Source organism: Branchiostoma lanceolatum, chromosome 18 (genome assembly GCF_035083965.1).
Source record: "Branchiostoma lanceolatum isolate klBraLanc5 chromosome 18, klBraLanc5.hap2, whole genome shotgun sequence".
Lineage (NCBI taxonomy): Eukaryota > Metazoa > Chordata > Leptocardii > Amphioxiformes > Branchiostomatidae > Branchiostoma > Branchiostoma lanceolatum.
In genome coordinates this window covers 3,356,947-3,378,883 of record NC_089739.1, presented here as the reverse complement: position 1 = coordinate 3,378,883, position 21,937 = coordinate 3,356,947, and the positions used below count along the sequence as shown (strand labels likewise).

The 21,937-nt window shown below is 44.1% G+C and overlaps 1 protein-coding gene and 1 long non-coding RNA gene across 2 annotated transcripts; both read left to right on the top strand.

Moving 5' to 3' along the window:
• The first annotated feature begins 1,719 nt into the window (after nt 1-1,719).
• LOC136424322 (uncharacterized) lies at nt 1,720-3,521 on the top strand. Its single transcript, XR_010753859.1, has 2 exons — nt 1,720-1,907; nt 2,505-3,521. It is a non-coding gene; the product is annotated as an uncharacterized lncRNA (long non-coding RNA).
• Nucleotides 3,522-7,113: 3,592 nt separating this feature from the next.
• Nucleotides 7,114-21,265, top strand: LOC136424230 (uncharacterized). The gene is made up of 6 exons (XM_066412753.1): nt 7,114-7,296; nt 7,638-7,704; nt 18,700-18,859; nt 19,478-19,629; nt 20,007-20,185; nt 21,108-21,265. The coding sequence occupies exons 1-6, from the start codon at nt 7,213-7,215 to the stop codon at nt 21,156-21,158; spliced, it is 693 nt and encodes a 230-aa protein (XP_066268850.1). The 5' UTR covers nt 7,114-7,212; the 3' UTR covers nt 21,159-21,265.
• Nucleotides 21,266-21,937: the final 672 nt, after the last annotated feature.

Below are 21,937 nucleotides of genomic sequence, written 5' to 3'. Positions count from 1 at the left end.
AGCTCGCCCACTTGCGACGAAATGTAGAAATGCAAAATAAAAACTTTAAAAAATGCAAATTATTTGACAGACATGCAGCCACTCTCTCATTGAGTGCATCGCTAATTTCCATGCTACCATTGCTATGGTAAACAGTCTAGTCAGGATCGGTCAATTCTTTTGTTCTCCAGCCTGTTCGGCGGGAAGTTTTGGCGGGAACTGCGCACAGCAGTGCCACTGTACCGACAATGAACCCTGCGACCGTTACACAGGAGCATGCGCACAAAGCTGTGCCGAGGGCTGGGAGGGTCCATCCTGTCAGCAAGGTGGGTGTTGTATTCCAAAACCAGCCAGAGAAAAGTAATTATATCTTTATGCTTTACTGGTGAACCTTTTTTTGTAAATTGTTAAAAGCACATATCGTCTACAATAGGGAAACCTATTGATGTACAAAATGACTAATATACTGGTGGACGTAGCGACTAATGAGTATCTAATACCAGCCCAGAAAAGGACAAGAAATAGCCATGCCTTAAGTATCAGACTTTTCAACCTAGGATTGATGTGTTCAAAAATTCGTATTTTCCCAGAACGATCGTAGAGTGGAACTCGTTGCAACCAAGTACCGTGGAAGCATCCTCATTAGACAGCTTTAAACAATATATGCAGTTAGATATGCGAAGGGTAGACGTGACAGGTCGTTCGGTGTAATATAACCAGCTGCTGCTGCGCCGCGTGCCTGCGAAGCTGGTGTGTTACGCCGAATGGCGGTTGTACCGGCTATAAAGATACAGCTAGATACAGACAGAAACCTGTCAATGTTTATTCTGCAATAATACAGAGACAAGGTTAGCAAGACACAATATCTCATATTAACTGAGGAAATCTCAGTGTACTATACAAGTACCTGTCCAGTACTTTTTGTCAAACAAATGTCACTGATACAGCTGTTGTACACGCACAGTTTCTGTACCTGACGCCTGTTCCACCAGCCCCTGTCTGAATGGCGGCACCTGCCAGGTGACGCAGGACAGCTTCAGCTGCACCTGTACAGGTGACTTCACGGGCGCCACCTGCGAGACACCTGGCAACACACCGGCACCAGGTAGGACCTCCCTGCACAGATATACGTATTCACTTCATTCATTAACATATCTCCTCACTTTCCTCACTTCACTCAGGTGTAAATGAGTACCTAGCTCATCTAGAGTTAGGGACGTCCCTCGGATAGGACGTTAAATGGAGGTCCCGTGTTTGGGGAGAGCCACACCCCGCGCACGTTAAAGAACCCACCACACCTTTCGAAAAAGAGTAGGGGAATGCCCCGGTGTGCGATGGTCCAAATCTTACAGTCCGGTCTGGGATGACATCTTGAAAAGGTGATAGTTCACCTGTTATGTCAATCCTTCCACAAAATGTGGTAAATCGAAATGAATAAATAAATATCTAATTAATCAGAGTTTTGGTATAAAACCTAGTTCTACCAGATCTTTCTTTAGTCACTGGCGAAAGATACCGGATGCTGTCTGAAACGTCCGACTGTTTCAAAATCTTATCCAGTTGCTTGAGTAACTATTTTTTGGCGTGTCTTATTACCTGGATGTCTAACCTTCATCAACATACGTCAACTTTGTTTGCCATTTTTTGTTATCGGAATATCTAAACTCCAAGCAGATTTTGGGAGGGTATTTTCGGGGTTCTGGTGCTCAGCCTTTCTTCCGTTTCTGTTTTACGCAGGCCTGTCTGATGGAAGCGTAGATTTGGCGTCCGATGAGGCTCCGGTAGACCCCATGTGGACCCTCCTTCCGCCCACCCTGTGTGCGCTAACCCTGGCGCTGTTCATAGGGGGCGCTTTTTGCTGTTGCAAACAGAAGTGTTGTCCTTCCAACGACGTCCTTCCAATCTTCGTCACCACGGAAGAGGTCAAGGTCAGAAAAATGCTGAAATCTGCTTGCTTATTTTTTGTTTCTATTGCATTAGACTTGTCTCTTAAGTTTGTCTCTTATTATGAAGTGTATCAACGTGACTTCATTGGCGCCATAATATTGTCTCTTTTCAATTCAAAGATTATCTTTTCTAATTAACGCCCTCAAGCGTCCAAGGCTCAAAGGGCAGAAGAATATCCAAACGTTTTCCAATAAAACACTAGTACTTTACGCACTCTTAAGAAACAGATGTGTATAAGCAAGATGGCCGACCCATGACGTCAGTAGTCCTCATGGCGCCGCCCATGGGCAGAGGGTTAAAACAGAACAGGTTTCTGCTGCGCAATACCTGTAATCAAGATCATGCGGATACCACTTGTTCACTTCATTCACGGCTCCTTTCCTTCCCCATCTTCATTTGTGTTAACGTACTGGTTGATTGTTAATCAATATATTTAATCAATATTTTATTGCAAGTTCATGCCCAAAGGCTAATTGCAGACAAACAAGTACACGGAGAATACATGGAAATCGAGATAGTTATCAAGTCTACTGTGAAAGTTCTATGTTAACTATGGTTGGGTTTGACTTCTTATACAGAAGCTGGGGCTCCCCCCAGCGGGTGCGCCGATGACTGCAGACAGAAGCGGCCCCAGGAAGCCGGGCAGACCGAGGCGGGAGAACACGCTCCTGATGTCGCCCAAGAAGCAGGTGCAGATGGAGAGAGAACTGGCGCCGAGTAAGAAACAGTGGAAAGCCCCGCCAAGAAAACCAAGACGGAAATAATAAGTTCTAACGGGGGCTGCCCTAATCTAAGACGCTTTTTTTCACACGCTCGAACTCACGGCATACTACTAGTATTACTAGTGTATAATAAGATCAGTTTAATTCCGTCTGAAGTTAGGGCATCCCTGGTTATGTGTATTAGTATCTATAAGCTTGACGAGAGACATTTGAGCTTTCAAACAGAAAGAGAGAGTATATTACTAGTAGTGTGGTGGGAGGGGTGTAAAGACCGTTCATTTTAAAGTAGTGTATACTTGTATGTATCGTATAGTTGACTTCATTGTCAAATCAGACGTATAGTTTTCGAAGCTTTAGCTTTCTTTGCCATGGGAAACGATTTTGACAAACACGACAAAATTACGTGAAGCAATGTTAGAGATCATTCACTGTTTTTGTGTAGGTATTTTCTGTATCTAGTCAAACAGCGTTGTGCGCAGGCGCACAAGACTTTTTTTGTAGATTTTGTAGCATTTAATACAAATAGATGCATGTAATAGAGGGATTATTACAGGGAAACTGCAGCTGATCATAACGTATGGAACCAACTTTTAAAAAACCTTTAAAACCAACTTTTAAAAAAGAAAACGACAAGAGAGAGTCTGCAACGGAGGCTAGGACCTCCGGCTTTACGTCCTACCCGCAAGGACGTCTCTAACCAAAACTAGGTACTCATTTTCACCTTGTTCGAGTGCTTACAATATTGTGAACTGTATGACTAAACTGACTCAGAATTGCGTGAAGCTCCACAGATTTCTAAGAATCACAGCGGACCTGTCTGGTAAATAGGGCTGCTTCGTCTTAAACACGCAAATAAACAAGTTTAGGTTTCAAGTTCCAGAAAAAAGTATTCTTTGTTGATTACATATTTGTAGATAAGTCTCGGACCGCTGAAGTTTGATAGATAATTGGAGTTCTGAGAAACATTGTGGAAATGGTGGCGTAACATGAAAACAAATGGAACGTCTTTGCTGGATTCTTAGAATCAAAGAGCGCTGACACAAAGCCACCGTGACACACACAAAAACACGCACATGCACACGGACTCACACACATGCACTTTTACCGATACATATTCAGAGACATACACATTCACACACAGACTCACACAGACTCACACATACATACATACACAATTATATATATATATATATATATATATATATATATATATATATATATATATATATATATATATATATATATATATATATATATATTTAGACAAACTCATATGTAGTACGCACATACTTAAACACAGACATACAAACCCCCCGCACACAGACATGTTAACATACACACAGACTTACACAGACTATCACACAACAACATACATACATACATACGGACACAGGCACACACATACACTGCGTGCACGCACATACACGTACACACACACACACATACACATACATTCATACAGATAAACAGACGCCCGTACACACACACACATATACATACATACATACATACATACAAGAAAACCCTTAGGTAGTAAAAGGACCTTCCTTCTATATGTCAGATGATCATGATTTCGTCGCACCGTTTATATCTGCCATGTACATTGACCGAGACAGGAATTTAGTTGTTACATTTTCCTTCATCAATTACCCTCGATAGACGGACGCGATCCTTGATCTTTGGCTCATTCATTCGTTTATCATTGTTGGCACTTGCCCAGTCAAGAGTATCATGTACACATACATGGTGAAGTTAGTGTATACAACGCTGCTATTCTATCAGCGGTCTCGGCAGAACGCCAAGCCAGGAATTCAGCCTTGTGTCCGACCTGGAAATGATGCATTTCAACACATCTTCATAACACGGGAGCTGACCTTGGAAGGTCACCCTCTTTGAGATGCGCCATCTGGCGGAGTTGGCGATAATGACACCACCTTCCGGTAAGAGACATTGATTTTGTAAACACAACTGTCGACACGAATCTTCACATGACAAGAGTTTCCGTAACCTTAAGAGTGTAGAAACAAAACCTTGACTTCGTTCATAAGCAGGAATTGAGACTTTAAAACAGACGACTACGCATTGACTCAAGTTAGAGCTGCAGTTCCAACTTGATCCGTTAGGGGGTTGGAAATCTCAGCGCTACGAGATCTATGCATCTATACAGTACAACGTTGACTTTTCGCATTGGAAAAAGCGCCAGCGCATATATGGGCATGACACTGAAGGGACGGTTCATTATCGAACCTTCTTGGCGATAGTTTGCTTTTGGGGTGTTCCATTTAGAATATCATGGATGGTCAGTTGTTGTTTTTTCAGACGATAAGTCTTTGATTACATTTTGGTCTCTTTCTCAATTTTTTCAAGGAAAGAGAATTCGAACTCACTGGTTCTGAGTACAAAATTACCAAATAAGACTCCGTTGCTGAAATTAGATATGGTTAAATACTGCACTATCTTCAAAACATTATCCTTGGGCTAAATTGTGTCATGGAAAAAAAGGAAGCCTTGCCCACCCAATGCCATCCCTCCCTCAAGCTCATACCACATCGTCAGGGGAATATATCCTCGAGAGAACACGGAAGTGACGTCACTTCCGTTCCTTCAATGTCTTCCTTTTTCACAAGGACGTTCGATACCCAATCCGCTGAAGTCCTTCAGACCTTTCTCAAACTAATGAAGATTTCTGGCACCAGGAAACTTAGAAGACTTAGTAAGATGTGAACATGAGATTTATGTCGTGGGGGAGGGGGCGCGTTACATCTGTGTTGAGTTATTGTTGAATTTTGTCATTAGCGGTTGCAAGGTCTCAAGGGTAACTACATGTACAAGAGATTTAGACATCGTGGGCCAGTCTAGAACATGGTTTGTCTGCTTTGTCCATTGATAAAGATGATGCCATCATCAGTTTTCATGATGTTGTTGTTTTCATAGAGCAGTACAAGCGGAAACATGTACAAAGGAATCTTATTTCCTTTATTTTGAAGGGCGATATGAATTTTTGTTAAGTTTATAACTCAAACGTCAGGTTAAGAAAGTCCACCAAACGTTACCGAATTGTGCGAAAGCAACGAAAATGAATATAGCCGATTTAAATGATTGAAAGTGATGGCCAAAAATATGTCCATCTTGACATCTGTTTTGCGTGTGCTATAGAAGTATGCTTTCAGTACAAATCGAGAGCTAGACAGCTGGCCTCTTGTGAATTCTAGAATGGGGAATTCTTTCGCTGCAGGGAAAATTGTATATTTTCCAACGCCAAGGTCGACTTCAACTCAAGACATGGCAAATATCGTGTAAAACAAGGTACAAGACTTCGGCGGGAAATTTGTATTGGTGCATGTACAAATGTAAACCGGGGAGGCAAGGGCATTTGGTCCAAACATATTATTGTCTGACCGGGCTTGTGGATTCAGACACTGTATATCTTGGGTTATATACCAGATATAAAATGTTGAAGGGTGAACAGGGAGATGTTTTCCTCTAGTTTTCACTATCCACGTCGGATATCGAACCCTTCACATACCTGGAATAAAAATCATCTGCCCCTCCTGCCAACTTTACATTGGAATGGTCCCACTCGGTAGCACATATGGTAGGATTCAATGGTAGTTTCCTTAGCCAGTAAAGGGACAGGTTTGTCACTTTGAATCTACCGTGGATGCCTACAGTTGGCTACATCGCGGATTCAATTAACGGGTGAAGGTAGAAATCACGCATTTTTGCTTGGCTTGTCTGTTTTGAGACGGAAAAAGGGGGAGAGGGAGTGTACAGAAGTTGTAGACGGCGCCTTTATGTCTTCAGTTTTGACAGAGATAAAGAGAGAGAGTGTGCGTGTGTATGTGTGTGTGTGTGTTAGAGAGAGAGAGACTCAGAGAGAGAGAAAGAGAGAGAGACTCAGAGAGAGAGACAGAGACAGAGACAGAGAGAGACCCCTGTCTTCGAATCAGACGACTTCCATCAAAAACTAGTACCGGTAGATACTAAAACACTGTGCCTTTTGACTTTGACCGAAAGAACCCACCCACCAGACAATGGCGCCTTCTTTGCTAACCATTGGACCTTGGCGAAGGGATTTAGTAAATGATTTTTGCTCCGACGGTTTCCGCTACATGTCGCACCAAACGCCAGTTCGGATCAAAAATTGTTTTGTTCTCCCTTTTCCTCTGACCTCTTATCACATATCCTATGACGTTAGGGAAGTTATGAGTATCAAAGCCCCCTTGAATACATCAAGCAACAATCGTAAAATAATTCCTTTGTTTTCCTTGCGTGGTCCTTGAGTACTTTCACCCTACTTCGGAAACGTCTTGTAGACACAAGAAATGGGGTATATGTTATGGCTTACAAACACCTGTCCCTGAGGAACGCGTGACGTCACGGCTTTGCGGGCCTGTGATTGGTTGTGACGTCACGACGGTTGTGTACTGTTGCGGTTTTGCATATGTATAAAGGCGCGCGGGTGAGCCGGCAGACTTCAGACGTTTAAGGTCGTGCACAGCTGCTGGTGGTAGACAGATTTCACAGTCAGTCTTTCTCAACCAGAAACCCATAACTCTTCAAGATGCTTCTCAGGCTTGTCCTTCTGACGATTGTCCTCGCCTGCTCCGTGCAAAGCGCACCCCGGCAGCCGTACTATTATGGCCAGGTGAGCATCTTTTGTTGATTTTTCCATTGTTCATTGTTTACAAGAATTCCTCTTGGCCGTTTTAATCCGTCTGGATATTACATAGATGGTACGGAATGTTCACCGCCTACGCAATGCTAATCAAGCCACGAATTCTTGATTAAAAGTTAATTAAATTTTTAGCCAGCGATCGGTATTCTGCATTCCTAACATTTACCGCTTTTAATTGCTTTTCTTTCATCATTTTGTCCCATTGCATCACCCTGATTTGTGCTGCCATTTACTTGTTACATGTTGTATATGAACTTTTTTTTTACGAGTCCTCGTTTAAGCCTTTATCTTTGCTTGTGCTTTTCCACCAGGCTAGTTCAAGACAAGGGTACGGCGGTCCGAATAGCCTGGAGGAGCCCACAATACCGAAGGAAATAAGTACGTATCGGCTAGCCGGACCCTTCTAAAGTTTGCCAACTTCAGCACATGTTTCCACAGCCTTTAGCCCTTTGTTTATGAAACTGAGTCTGGCCAGGAATGCGTCTTGTTTGTAGGGTGCTGTGGAAAGTGTTGTAAGTGTGTTGATATCGATGTCGTGGTTTTAGCAACCATATAGTTTAGCTATGGCTTCTCTCGCCGCGGAGTTGGTGCACTACTTGCGGCAAGGCGAACATATGTTCTTGAGCCGGCCGGCGCGACAAATTACTCATGCAATACATGGAACTTTTCACCCTAGCCGAGAAGTATGGTCCCTTTGTTTGGCCTTGTCGTTTTCAATGTGATCGCCGCGTCTTGATTTCATTGACTTCTTTATCGGCCCGTCCCCCGGGCCGTGGTGGCCTTCAAACCTGTATGTGGTTAACCAGCCCCCTCCCCAAAGTAAAACAAACACGACAAATTAGCTCCTAACCTTTCCATAACCCTTTCCTTCACCACTGTGTCAATTTTAAACCCCGGCGTTTGTGCCGAGCTGTCGATTTCCCACGAAATCAACACCGCTAGGGTGATCAGGAGAATCAAACGACCGTGAAACTCCCAATCGTGCGTTACTAAAACACTTGGCAAAAGCCTTTTTTTTTCGTCAGACTCAGAGTCACAAAGTGTCGTCTGAAACCTGGCAGTAAGGCACAGAACAAACCGGGAGTGTTTACCGTAAATCTTGCCCTATAACGCGAGACCTAAAGTCGGCAGTCTATTTGATTGGAAGCGGCAGGTGTGTTTTGGATAACCCCCATCACAACAACCTGCGAAAACAATCGGCACCCCCAATCTACCCTCCACATCTCCCGCTATCGGAATTAGGACCCCTGTCGCGCCAGTACCCGCTCAGAATCGCCCCGCTAATCTAGGATCACTGTTAATTGATTTGCTCAGTACACTGAGTAAATTAACTGGAGGGGAAGCCCTCTCTTTAAGAGTACGACGCACAAAACAAGGAATTGAAGGATCTCGCCCAACTGCTTTTAAGATTTACGACTTGAAGGAGTTCGGTAAATCGTAAGGAGATTTTTATCGCTCTGCGTTCTTTACCTTGAGGCTTGACAGCTTGTGTAATCTAAGATCGCTTATTTGGGCAACACGCCCGCTGACTAGGAGACCTCCGTAAAGGGCAGTCCCCTCGTAAAGCCCCCGCCACAAATAAGAAATTCAGCTCGGCCGACGTGTTCAAATGTGCACTTTCGGCCGAAGTACGGCCGACGTCCTGTCGATTACGCGGGCTTCGGGCGCTTTTTAGAAATGAAAGTTGATCCAAATAGTTGCCTTTTACTAATCTCCAAGCAGATCCACACCGGGCGCGAAAATCGTAGTATGCTAGCCAGAGAAGGTCCAGTCAGCCAGAGAGGGTCCAATAGCCCGGTATTGGACCGGTATTGGACCCTCTCTGGCTGACTGGACCTTCTCTGGCTAGCATACTACGATTTTCGCGCCCGGTGTGGATCTGCTTGGAGATTAGCCTTTTACCAGGTTAGTCGATTCTGACTTCGTCCATGTCCAAGAGATGGTACTAGTACCATCTCATGGGGATTTTTAGCTTTTGGTGTTCGACGGACGTCGCCAGAGATTTTCATTGGAAAATACGGTCGACGCTCGGGCGATTTTGAAATTCGGCGAGCTTCGGGCGATCTACAAAGTTGGCTGACGCTCGCATGAATTGTGACGCCGACCTAAAGGGTAGTCCTCTTGTAACCCACGTAATGACGATCCGATGTGCTGGTTTGGCTGTACAGAGCCTTGGGGAAAATTTATGGCCTCCTTTATTTAGCCCTCACCTCTTTGGTAGTTCTCGTTGATATATAAGACAAAATAAGTCTCGTGTTTTTTTAAAGATCATATATATTTTAAACTATTAAAGGTCTGTACTACTAAGTTATATGAGAACGCTGTCATTCACTCGCGCATTCATTCACTCACCCACTCACTCGCTCACGTATTCATCACTACTCACTCATTCGCTCACTCACTCACTCAAACGCAGAATCTGTATCACTATATGTCACTCGCTCCCCTCTCTTTCTCTTTCTCTTCCGCTTTCTCTCTCTTTGCTCCCTTTTTGCCTTCTCTCTCTCTCTCTCTCTCTCTCTCTCTCTTTCTCTCTCTCTCTCTCCCTCTAAGCATTTCTCACCCTCCCTCTATCTCTCTCCTCCTCCTTCTTCTTTTCTTCTTCAACTATTCGAATCTTTTTGTTCACCGTTTAAAGAAAAGAACGCCACCGTGGGTGGAAAAATGTCTGTCTTTGGCTCGACTCTGGCACAGATCGTCAAGACACATCCGTCAGGGTGGGAGGGCGTGGCCTGTCGTCATGGCAACGCGTCTGGCGGTAGACACAAGTCTAATCCCTGTCACCTTTATCGTGATTCCAAACAATCTTTTGTTCTAATCTTGTCTGAGGAAACGCCAGTGAGTCACGCTTATCACAGGGAAATTGGTACACGTGACGTCATGTTCAAGCAGATGTTGGGGGGTAGAAACGCGCAACGTTTTTTGATCTGCTTTTTTTGCTGACACAGTACTCTACCCCAATATCTGCCGAGAGTTGGCATTTACAAAGGCTATTAACACCAAAGTGTTACTTAATAAAACTGTGCTTACTAAGTACTTGCTAATTGGATAGAGAACTGTTAGAAAAGGCAGAAAACGTTACGATTTTCTACCCCGACATCTGCTTGGCGATGACGTCACACGTCACTATTCCTCCGTGGCTAAACAAAAGTCGCGACTGTCGCTAGTCTTCATTAGTTCTATTTGTACGACTAATGAACTGATGAACGAATTGAGCGAGTATTTGAAGATGAACAGTAAAGGACCTGGCAGATAGTTGTTCTTCAAATTCCTTGGGTCTCGCGGTCAGCCAAAATGTGAGTTGCCAACATAGGGAACCCCGACAAAACGCCTAAAACACTTCAAAAACCTGCCGAACCCATTCCTCTGCTTGGAGAGTAAACCGTATTAGCCTATAGCTTGAGGTAGTCTCCAAGCAGGTTAGGTTCCGGCTTGATTTGGGTGACTTTTTTATGCGCTTTTATCGGGCTTTCTTTTTGCCAGGATTTCTTTTTCTCCGCCAGCCAAAACCGTACCGACGAATTTTATGTCTTATCTGAAATAAAGACTGTCATCATTTCACTATGTGGCAAGGGCTATTCCATTATGAATGGTGAACTATGGTGGCTACGATATTTCATTGAAAATCAACATGAAGATAGAAGTTTAAAGAGGAGGCAACAGAGTACAAGCATCAAGATGTAAAGAAAAGTGAACAATACTTTCTGTCCTCTCCTGAATTAAGCATTAATCCAACAGGAAGTCGTATTTGTTTGAAACCGCATTGTTTTGACATTGGCTCCAACTTTTTACCCGTCTGTGTTTCGTCAGAAGGACTTTTCCGTTCGTGTCGTCCAAGATCGCAATGTTCTGGCGTCCGTCAGGACCATGTCGTTTGATTCTGACGTCATGACAGAACTTTGTGGCTTCTTTTGGCGCCAAATGTCAGCGTCACTGTTGTAGAGGCACCGGGAGATTACGACAAAACGCCACCAGGACTGGGTGTAAGTGACTCGAACCAAATAACCAATCAAAACCCTTCCATCACCAGATGACTGACGGTAGCCTTTACCAGCATCCGCTGATGGCTGGAGAAATACTAGTAGTAGAAATCGGCCAAATAGAGTAAATAGTATGCCAAGGGTAGTCCGATATGCAGGTCCCCTGTATAGCGGACTACCCTTGGCATACTATTCACTCTATTTGGCCGATTTTTACTATTTTCACAGCGATCCGCGGAGCCTGGTGGAGGCCATACTGACGTAAGGGTTTCCGAGCAGTGGCGGTGATTGGTGTTGGCGAGATGCCTGCAACTTTTTTTATTTTCTCCATTTTTTTCAAAGAACAATTCACTTTCTGTTCCATTTCCGTTATTCATTTTTTCATGACTGTTTCGCACATTATTTCCCCTTTTGTCAAGCATTCACTCCTTGTTCGTTCCAAAGTTGTTGTTTTTTTGCACTTTGTTTGCTGTGAACCGGAGAACGGTATTGTGTCGGCCCGTCCTGCAGGGATGGCAACCCCGTCTCCGGAGACAACAGATGCTGAACTAACAGGACTATACACTCGCCGCCTGAAGACACGTTTATTTCCTTTCAAGGAGGACGGCGTGTCTGGGCGAAGTTTGTCCAGGCTAAAACAACACGACCTTTTGTTGGCAAATATACGAAGCCAAGAGCTCTGTAACCTCGATAAAAAAAAGAGACCTTCGGCGTTTAAGCCCTCGTCACAAATAAGAAATTCAGCTCGGCCGACGTGTTGGCGAGCTTCAAGTGTGGATTTTCGGCCGAAGTACGGCCGACGTCCTGTCGATTACGCGGGCTTCGGGCGACTTTTAGAAATCAAATTTGATCCAAATATTGGCCTTTTACCAGGTTAGTCGATACTGACTTCGTCCATACCCAAGAGATCTTCTTTTATTCAGAACAAAGTATTTACATGAGCCGTCGTTTCGATGACTATCTGTCATCTTCATCAGGGCAATACTGACTGGCCGTTCACTGAGCACTGAAGCTAGGCGTTACAGCTAACAATGCTGTCCCAAACGTAGATTATTGTTACATATTGTTATGCCCAATAACCGTGAAAATGAAGGAATTAATGGAGGAAGGAAGGAAAGAAATAATTGAATGAATGAATGAATGAATGAATGAACACGTCAGTGAATTGATCGTTGCAATAAGGATTCTTCTTGATCATGTGATTTTAGAGTAGAGTTTGATATCAGGTAGGAAGTTCTTCCAGTTTAGATCGCTCCTTTTCTGTCTCTTCTTCCACCGACTATTCAACCAAAATAATTATACTTAAGTTTCAATCTTAAAGTGACATGCTTCAGACTGAACTTCTGAACATGATTGACGCCTGCCATTGAAGAATTTCATACCCATCACACTAATATGTATCCGTGAAACAAAACCAACAAGTTCTCAGTATCCGTTTCACACTAGAGACGCTCTGTAAACGGTTCCTGACTCGGCTCTCCGAGGGTTTGTTATGACGGGAGAGAACACGACACCGGGGTAGACGGGCCGTGTCGGCGGGAGTGTGTTAACCTTTGCCGGGGCGGTGAGAGGTGCTTCACTCCCCCGCCGGGTGACCTAAAACATCCCCGCAACAAGGACAGATCCTCGCGTGCCTCCGTTTAATCTCCAAGCAGATCTACACTGTGCCAAAAATCGTGTATGCTAGCCAGAGAAGCTCCAGTCAGCCAGAGTACTATACCAGTGGCACTATACGGTGCGGACAGGGGTTTCCCTGTCTGACAGGAGGTTCTCTGTCTAGCATATACGATTTTTGCCACCGTGTAGATCTGCTTGGAGATTACCTCCAGGATCCAAGCAGATGTAAGACCTGGCTATTCACCAGGTTGTATTATTACAGCCAGTAGGTACCCATCTGAGTAGTGAGGCTGTTGTAACGTGCTCTGGGCACCTCCTCGAACACAGGACCCCTATTTTACGTCTCTTCCGAAAGACGTTGCAGCTCCGACTAGGATACCCTTCTATGTCTTTTAGTAGCAGACCTTTCTAACCGTACGCCTTCTCAAACGTGGAGGTCCTATTGGCCGGACTTCCATAGTAATACAGAATTCTAAGCTTCTATTGGTAACGTTAGCTCTGGGAATATGAATGGTTCTATAGAGATGGAGGTGTTTGGCCACAACGTCTTGAGGAGCAGGCTGAATGAGCCCAAGACAGCGAGATATTTTGTAAAAAGAGGTATAAAAGCCTCAAAACATGCGTTAAACACTGATCCAGACCCTGCATCTGCTTGGAGATTACATGCACCCAGCTCAAGATTTTCTCTTTTCTCAGATTGACATATCATGACGATGACAGGGTGTCATGAGATGTCACTCTGACAAAAGGTACATACGTTTGGTCTTCGGTCCACCGATAAGTTAAAAGGTGGTTTTGTTTAGTTGGCACTTTTTGGATCAGAGTTCTCCAGTTGTAGTTCACGTCGACCTTGGCTCGGGAGTATTGCAGTTTGTCAATGTCAAAAACCGTGTTGTTGGATATTTCTTGGATATTCCTTGGAGACACGTTGGCCCTGGAGTCAATGAGTTGATCTGTGTTGGCCCTGGAAACAGTCTGGTATCCAGGCTATATTAAGTTATACTTTTACCTTGTCACCTTGGCCCTAAATAAGATTTTATTTTTACTAGTATCAAATCTGTGGACAGATCGACGTAAGTCGCGAAAACTACTGACCGGAGGATCACCTAGCCTCTACCAGACTAACCGCGCCGGCTATAGGGAGAACATTTGCCGGGGGACTTTGGTTTCATTCGCAGGCGCAGTCTAGGGTTGCATATTTGACCCTATCTCCGTAGCCGACTCCCTTCATTCAATTCACTCTATTTGGCCAATTTCTACTATTTTCCCAGCGACCCGCGGAGTCTGGTAGAGCCTAAGGAACACCGAGCCCTGAGGGGCCTTGTGGTGGCGGCAACATTTCGCGCATGCGCCATGTGTCAGCTTGTGCAGGTGGCAGACGAGAGGTGACAGGTGCGCCGCCATCTTGGCAGCTTGGCAACACGAGTGATTTACCCAGAAGTGGTGCGTGACTGAAGTCAGCTGGCCGCGGCTTATCGACACAAACCAGTTCCTTGTTCTCACTTTTCCCTTTGTGAACAGTTATCTTAAAGGCAAACTAAATCACCGCCTTGTTACAACACCTTTTTTGTGTTCCCTTCAGCCAGCAGATAACAAGAGTATAAGTGACAAGAAAACGGTGGTTTGTATCCCGAATCGTTAGGTCTAAGTGTATCGGTGTAGTTTAAACCGAAGCCCACCAACAGACTGTTTATTTACTGTAAACCAAAAGTTTAAAACACCATCAATCATTAAAGGAGTCATCGAGAAATTTGACGCGCCCAATATTGCAATACTTTCAGTAAGTTACGTACAGAAATGATTCTGGAAACAGAAAACTCATTATGATAAAAGCCATGATAAAACCATTTATTGGTTGATATTTAGCTTTGTGGCCCACGTGTTACTCCAAAATCATAGTCTTTTAGACTGACTCACAGAGAGAGAGAGGGGGGAAGTTATTCTTACAAACACGGTACAAAGAACAACCATTTGCATGCAAAGTCGGCGTGGAGGTCAGTTAACTTGAAACATTGAATATCAACATGAAATGATACCAGCCCATCTAAAACCAACAGGATGCATGCTTCACTTCCAGATACGAAAGACAGGCAGCACAAATCACTCAAACAGCGGTATCAAATTTTGCTACTCAGTCATATTTTTCATCGTCGTTAGCAATTTTTTACCTCGGCGTCACCGAACAAAGGATCACACGTTTTAAAACTGCTTTAAGCCCCCCTCCAAAAATAGAGATAAACGAAATATACTTAGTGGGGTAATGTTACATTGAGAATATGTTTCCCAAATGTTTTCCATTTGTAAGTAGTACTATCTGCTCATCTGAAATAATTTCATAATTAAAAGTGTTATACGCGTCATACATATAAGTGATATACGCCATTTCTGTATATTCTGTACAACCTATTTTTCGGCCAAGCCAAGCTAGCTCAACGACCCGCAAAGGGTTTCCTCTGCGTATGTCTTGAGACCGTTATCTTTCCGCGGGGTGTCTGGAAAAAATAGCTTCAAAGACAAAGACACCAACCAAGTCAAACCCACGCCTAATGCCTCAGAATTGCGTGCTCTTTCCAACTGCGTGTTACAACCGCGTGTTACCCGTTTCCGTTGGTAAGTGGTCGTCGTTGATAGCCCAGAAACAAGACATATTGGATCTAACGACTCCAACTGTCGACCTCAGAACTCTAGAGCCAGGGGTTGGGTATCAAATGTCTTAAGTTTGGCAGGGTTGCTTGGTTTCTGCTTCGTAGTGTATCCAGTGGGTTTACCTTTAATGAAATCAAAGTGTCTGACAGCCGATTTTATAGATAACCATGGATCGTAAGGTCAAGAACATGTTGAAGCTAATTTGTATCACCATTTTCTGTATGCGATGTCTTCAAGGACGATCCTAAAGATACTGTAAAAAGGAAATGTTAGCGGTGGTTCTTTTTTCGTAGTGACCTCAAAACTCCTGCGAAAATTTTGTTATATCTTTTGTCCGTCTACCCCGTTTTAACCGCCAATTTAAAACCACCACCAACAGTGAAACAGTACATTTCTCACTATCGCAAAATTAAACCCCGCGAATATTTCCCTCTTTACAGTAGCCCGACGCTTGGACGTATGGATTAAATATTAGCTAGCATGTCTAGTTAATCCATTTTGCAAAGACAGGAACGATACTGTGATTTCCGGAGGGGAGGGGGGCATATTTGGTTACCATCTTACGTGCGACACAAGACGCTCTTCTGTCTAGTCACGTTTGTAAGATGTCGCCCCGCCCGGATTGACAAATATGGTGCGCTAATCCCACTCTCGTTCCCAGGGTACTCTCTGTGAGGACAGCTGCAGAAGAAACTGGTTCTGTCCGGTCACAAAGGTCACGGAGCCTTTTAATTACTTGGAGGTTCTGGTGACAGATACAGTCTTTGAGAAATTACCCCAACTTTTGACGAAAATTGGTGGGGTCGTATTCTTGGTGGCGTCGAATGGCCGAGTGGTTTAGCGGCTAGCACAAACGAGATCGAAGGGTCAAGGGTTCGATTCCTGGCATTTCTGCTAAACATTCACTCTCCAAGCAGCAGAGGTTCGGCTGGCTTGGCGACGTACAAAAACGGGACAAAGAATATAAATAGAAAGCCCGACAAAAAAAAAGCGTAACAAAAACAAGCCGGGGCCGAACTAATATGAGACCGCTCTTTTACTCTGTACACATGTGTAGCCTGGAACTGCTGAAAGCGCACTAATCCTAACAAGTCTGGGTTCCAGGCTAGTACAGTTGTCTTTTGGCCCCACGAAAGTGACACCTTGCCTTTGATCGCTGACTGCTATAGCTTCATCCAAACTGTTCAATTTACAAATGTTCACCCTTGGTAGAAACGACAAAAAATTCACCGTACTGTAAATGCATTTAAGTTCGCGTGGTTTTTGATTCGCGCAAAGGGGAAAATGGTCTGATCGCGGTGGTTTTGATTTCGCGGCAGTGCTATAGTCACATACTGCTACAGTATTGGACAAATATGCTCGCGGTGGTTTTATGTTCGCGGTGACTGCATTTACAGTATAAATTGTACCTTCACGCAGCTGCGATTTTACCACAGAAGGCACATTCATTTTGCCATACAACTTCCACAGACTGGTCCTGCTACAGTATAAGACTTGACAGATTGAGTGGCCAGACGTACAGATGGTTTACACACACCGTGGCCCGGCCCCGCAGTTTAATTACAAGGTCACAAACTTGTGGGGACTTAGAAAAACTTACACTTCCGTTCTCTGATGGGAGACAGACGGCAGGAGTTGTGTACAGGGGGGATGATGGTATTGGCGCAGGCGCCTAGACCCTACGGTGAGAGAGCAAGAATAAACAGGGCATTAAAACATTGAAAGCCTTTCTTGGTGGGCTTTTTGGTGAACTCTTGGCAAGTCTGGGGTGGGTATGACAGTTCAGACTTCACAATTTTAGAATTTGTTGACAAAAACGACCTTTCTTCATCTTTTTGTCTTCTGGACCCCCGGGAGATAGTGTGATGGTCGCGAGCAGGCCCTTATAAGGGAAATGGACTGACTCAAGTGCTCTCGCTCGGGGGTGTTTCCCCGGAGACTAGCCGTATAGAAGTTCTCGTAATTCTGATAGATGACAGTCTACAGAACTGGTAAAGATTTGAGGGTAAGTTTTCTTGGTCAGGATCTTTGGTTCCTGAGATAATGACACCTAATTTCTGTCAACTTCCCCATAGGGATGCATGTATTATTGGCCCAAATTGGAATGTCCTAATCCCCCCTGAAACATGTGGTCCGGATGGAAAGCTGCATTTCAACTGGCACCATGGCATTTGGCACTTTGCATGATTACCGCTAGGTGGTGCTAATCAACGTTGTCAAGTCAAGTCAAAGTCAAAGCCCTTATTTTACTTCGAATGCTTGTTCGGCCATAATATGGCCGCTTTTCGACAAGGTCGAAGTGAAACGGAGGGGCAGGAGTCACGGTACAAAAATAAACTTAACGTAAACTTAACGTAACCGATATCAATACAATCATTTGTTAAGGTAAGAAGCGAACCTAAGACTGAGGACGAATCATGACGCTTTTTCGTTAGTTAGTAGTGCAATGCGGCTTCGCTTCGGCTTGCGTATCTAGCCATGCACACCGGGTCACCCCTACTCTTTTCAATAAATGTGTTGGGTTCTTTTACGTGCAGAGGTTTGGCGTCCTAAAGCTCCCTCATACACGGGGCCGCCGGCTTTACGTCCCCATCCGATAGGACGATGCGCATCTTTTCCAGTCGTGTCCAAGTTACTTACAGCTGACAAGGGACTAGCCTGACTAAACCGCGCTCCTAGCGGCTAGCCGGGGTCATTAACCTCCGCCAGCGGGAGATTGTGTAAACACAGGCTAACAAGGGTCCCAATTCAAGATATATTCGGCGATATTTATCTAAAGTACAGCCAGTATAGGTACCCATCTGAGTAATGAGGCTGATGTAGTGCCTCTTTTAACGTGCTCGAGGCACCTCCTCGATCACGAGACCCCTAGCCTGACGAATCGCGCTCCTAGTGGCCAGCCGGTCCTGTGCAACCTCCGGCCGAGAGCTTGTGTAAACACAGGCTAACGAGACCCCCACTTAACGTCTCTTCCGAAAGTCGAATGCAGCTCCAACATCGCGATGCATATATCGGCAAACGACGAAAGGAAAAAGGACATAAACCTTAATAGAATGGTTACATATTAGCAGCTATTTGTGCACATGCAGAGAGGGACAATGAGATTAACAACAAATCATTTCTTTTACAGAGCCAAACTTCTTCGACCGTGCTGTATTCCGCCAACCCCTGTCCGACAGAATGGTTGAGCCCGGGCGCAGTACCACCTTCATCTGCAAGGTGCGCGACATGGCCGGGAACTCGCTGGTCTGGGAGAAGGACGGACGCGTGCTGTTTGTGGATAACTACAGGTAAAGGACTCTGCATCATTTTTTGAATGAATGAATGAATGAATGAATGAATGAATGAATGAATGAATGAATGAATGGTTTATTCATGTAAAACTTTGCAGCCCTGTGGCTGAAGTACGTTTTACTCACATCAGTTTAAAAATAACGCAACTATAACAATACAGATAAAATTTTACACGAAACGGCACATATTCGGTAGAATTAAAACAACAGAACAACTATTACAGACGTCACACTGTGTATGGTTGGTTTGAACAGTCTGGTTCGCGTTACAGTCGCAATTTGGTTGGCGTTACAGATGCAAAATGTCATCTTTTTGAAGGAATCGAAGGAAATTCTAATTCTTCAGTGAAAATTTATAATTGATAAATCAGATCCACAAAAAAACTTCAATACGTTACCACTGACATCATTATTACTTAGAAGAAACTAATCTTAATTCGAGCACCAATTGCATCTAAAACGATAAAGGCCTTCCTTTTTTTTAAATGACTGACAACTATCGCACACACGTGACCTTACAGGCAGGAAAAGTGCTAGATAACCTGTGTCACCCCCGTCTCTGTCCAATGTCGATGTCTGACGGTGAGCTTCCTCAATATCTTGACCATGCTATAGGGTGACGTGGAGCGGCAAGCTGCACGCCGCCAAGCGGCGCGGGGAGTATCTGCTGCGGGTCTTCCACGTCAGCAAGGAGGAGGAGGGCAACTACACATGCGTGGTCAACAGCGACCCCCCGCAAAGGTCCACAGGGCAACTGAAAGTTGACGGTAAGGATCCATTCGTCTCTCTCCTTTACTTCTTTTCCCTGTTTTTACCTCCATGAAAAATGGAGGCATAGTCAAAGTTTGGTCCGTTTATGTGTGTGTGTGTTGTGTCTGGCGCAATATCTTAAGAACCTCTGGGTGAATTGTGGGCCCGAAGGTCAAGGTCGATTTTGGGTCTCATGCTGGCCAACCTTGCAATTCTTGCAGAACCTCATTTTTTAAAGATTCAATCCTGGACATGTTGTGGTCTTGTTCTCTCTGCTTCCCTCTTTTCAAATCTCGAAATCTATGTGCAAACGTGACTAGATAAGAACAAAACGCAACAAACAGCATAAGTACCATTACTGTAGCAAGTGACGAAAACATCGTCTGCTTTCTAGGATTCCTGTGCCCCCGCCGGCGAAGTGGAATGTTCCCCGACCCGAAGGACTGTTCGCGGTACTACGTGTGCCAGGACGGCCGGGTGAAGGCCGAGCGGGGCTACTGTCCGGACGGGCTGGTCTTCGACGCGGGCAGGAAGCTTTGCGACAAACCCGCCATCGTTCCACGGCCGTGTGGGGTAAGTAGATTGGTTTCCATTGGTCGTTTGTAGTCACGGGACTATGACGCAATTAAGCGTCCGCCATGTTGGTCAAGTTGATGGAAGGTAGGTTGCTTTTAATTAGTCGCTTGAAGTCACGTGACTATGACGTAATTGAGCGTCCGCCATGCAGGTGTGTTGATGGAAAGTAGGTTGCTTTCAATTGGTCGCTTGAAGTCACGTGACTATGACGTAATTAAGCGTCCGCCATGTTGGTTCGTTGATAGAAAGTAGATTGCATTCAATTGGTCGCTTGAAGTCACGTGACTATGACGTAATGAAGCGTCCGCCATGTTGATGCGTTGATGGAAAGTAGGTTGCTTTCAATTGGTCGCTTGAAGTCGCGTGACTATGACGTAATTAAGCGTCCGCCTTGTTGGTGAGTTGATGGAAAGTAGATTGCTTTCAATTGGTCGCTTGAAGTCGCTTGACAATGACGTATCTAGTATCCGCCATGTTGGTTGATTAAAAGAAAGAAGTTATGTGTCCGATTTCTAATTGTTCTGCACAGTTGGTAACCTCAACATGAATGTGCAGTGTTTGCCTCCACTTGTTCAGAGAGAATCAGTTTTTTTAATAATCGCTTTCTTTGACTGACTTTTTGCGTTTGTTTTGTAATTTATTTAATCGATTATCAAATCATACAAGACATGGCAATATTCCGGAAGGGTTGTTTGATATTCGTAACTTGGATATAATAAAGTTGTGATAAGAATTGTGGAAAACAGATTGTTAATTATGTTATCTGTACAATGCCATCCATCGTCACCGATGCAATTGTTGTGCAATAAAATCATCAATTCATTCATTCATTCATTCATTCATAATTACATAGTATGATTGACAATTAAGACTAGACTCTCCATGTTCTAATATGTATTTTACTTTGTCGTCACCACAGCTTAGTTACCATGGAGAAAAACCCGGGCCCAAATCAGGATGGTACCTGTGAGCTCAGACGGTGTCGGGGGAACGAGGGAGGAAAGAAATTCACCCTGGAAACGAGAGCGTGGGTCCCTACCGCCGCCATTTTGGAAACACCTTTTTTTTCGAAACACGTACTCGTGTATTTGGTACCAAACTGACGAATGCGTTGCTGTCAAAAGTGTCAAATTCTTGTCAGGTATACGATGAATATTGTTATAGGAAAAATGCTCTAAAATTGACATCAATGTCGAAATCTCTTCAAAATTACTTATATCAGTTACTTCAAGGCAAGTGAAAATTTGTCACTACTGCTGATTCCTTTTTGGTCAACATATATATTTGGCGCTTCCTTTTTTCACGGCGTAACAAATATGATAATTATCAGGCTAGGGTGACTATATTTGGTCGGCGGCAGGGACTCACTGCTAAGTGTGGTAATAGCATATCTATGTATAGAGTGTCGTTCTTCCAAAGTTCTTAATGTAAATAGTATATACTGTACTACTTTCTAGCTAGTCTTTTATCAGTAGTATGGATAAGTTATATCATCGTTTTAACGTGCAGACACAACGTTTTTAACCGTATACGTAGTATTTATTCGTATTTATGGTATACTATAGACTTACTCCGAAGAACGTCGGTGCTCAAAGACGGAATTTCTAGTTTAGAACGTTCTTGATAGCATTGTTAGTATGCATTGTTATGTACTAATATTGTTATTGAGTCACAGAAGGTTTGCATTTGTATGTCAAGGTTAGCCTCCGTTGCAGGCCTTCCCACTACCCAATAACGTTTTACTAGCGA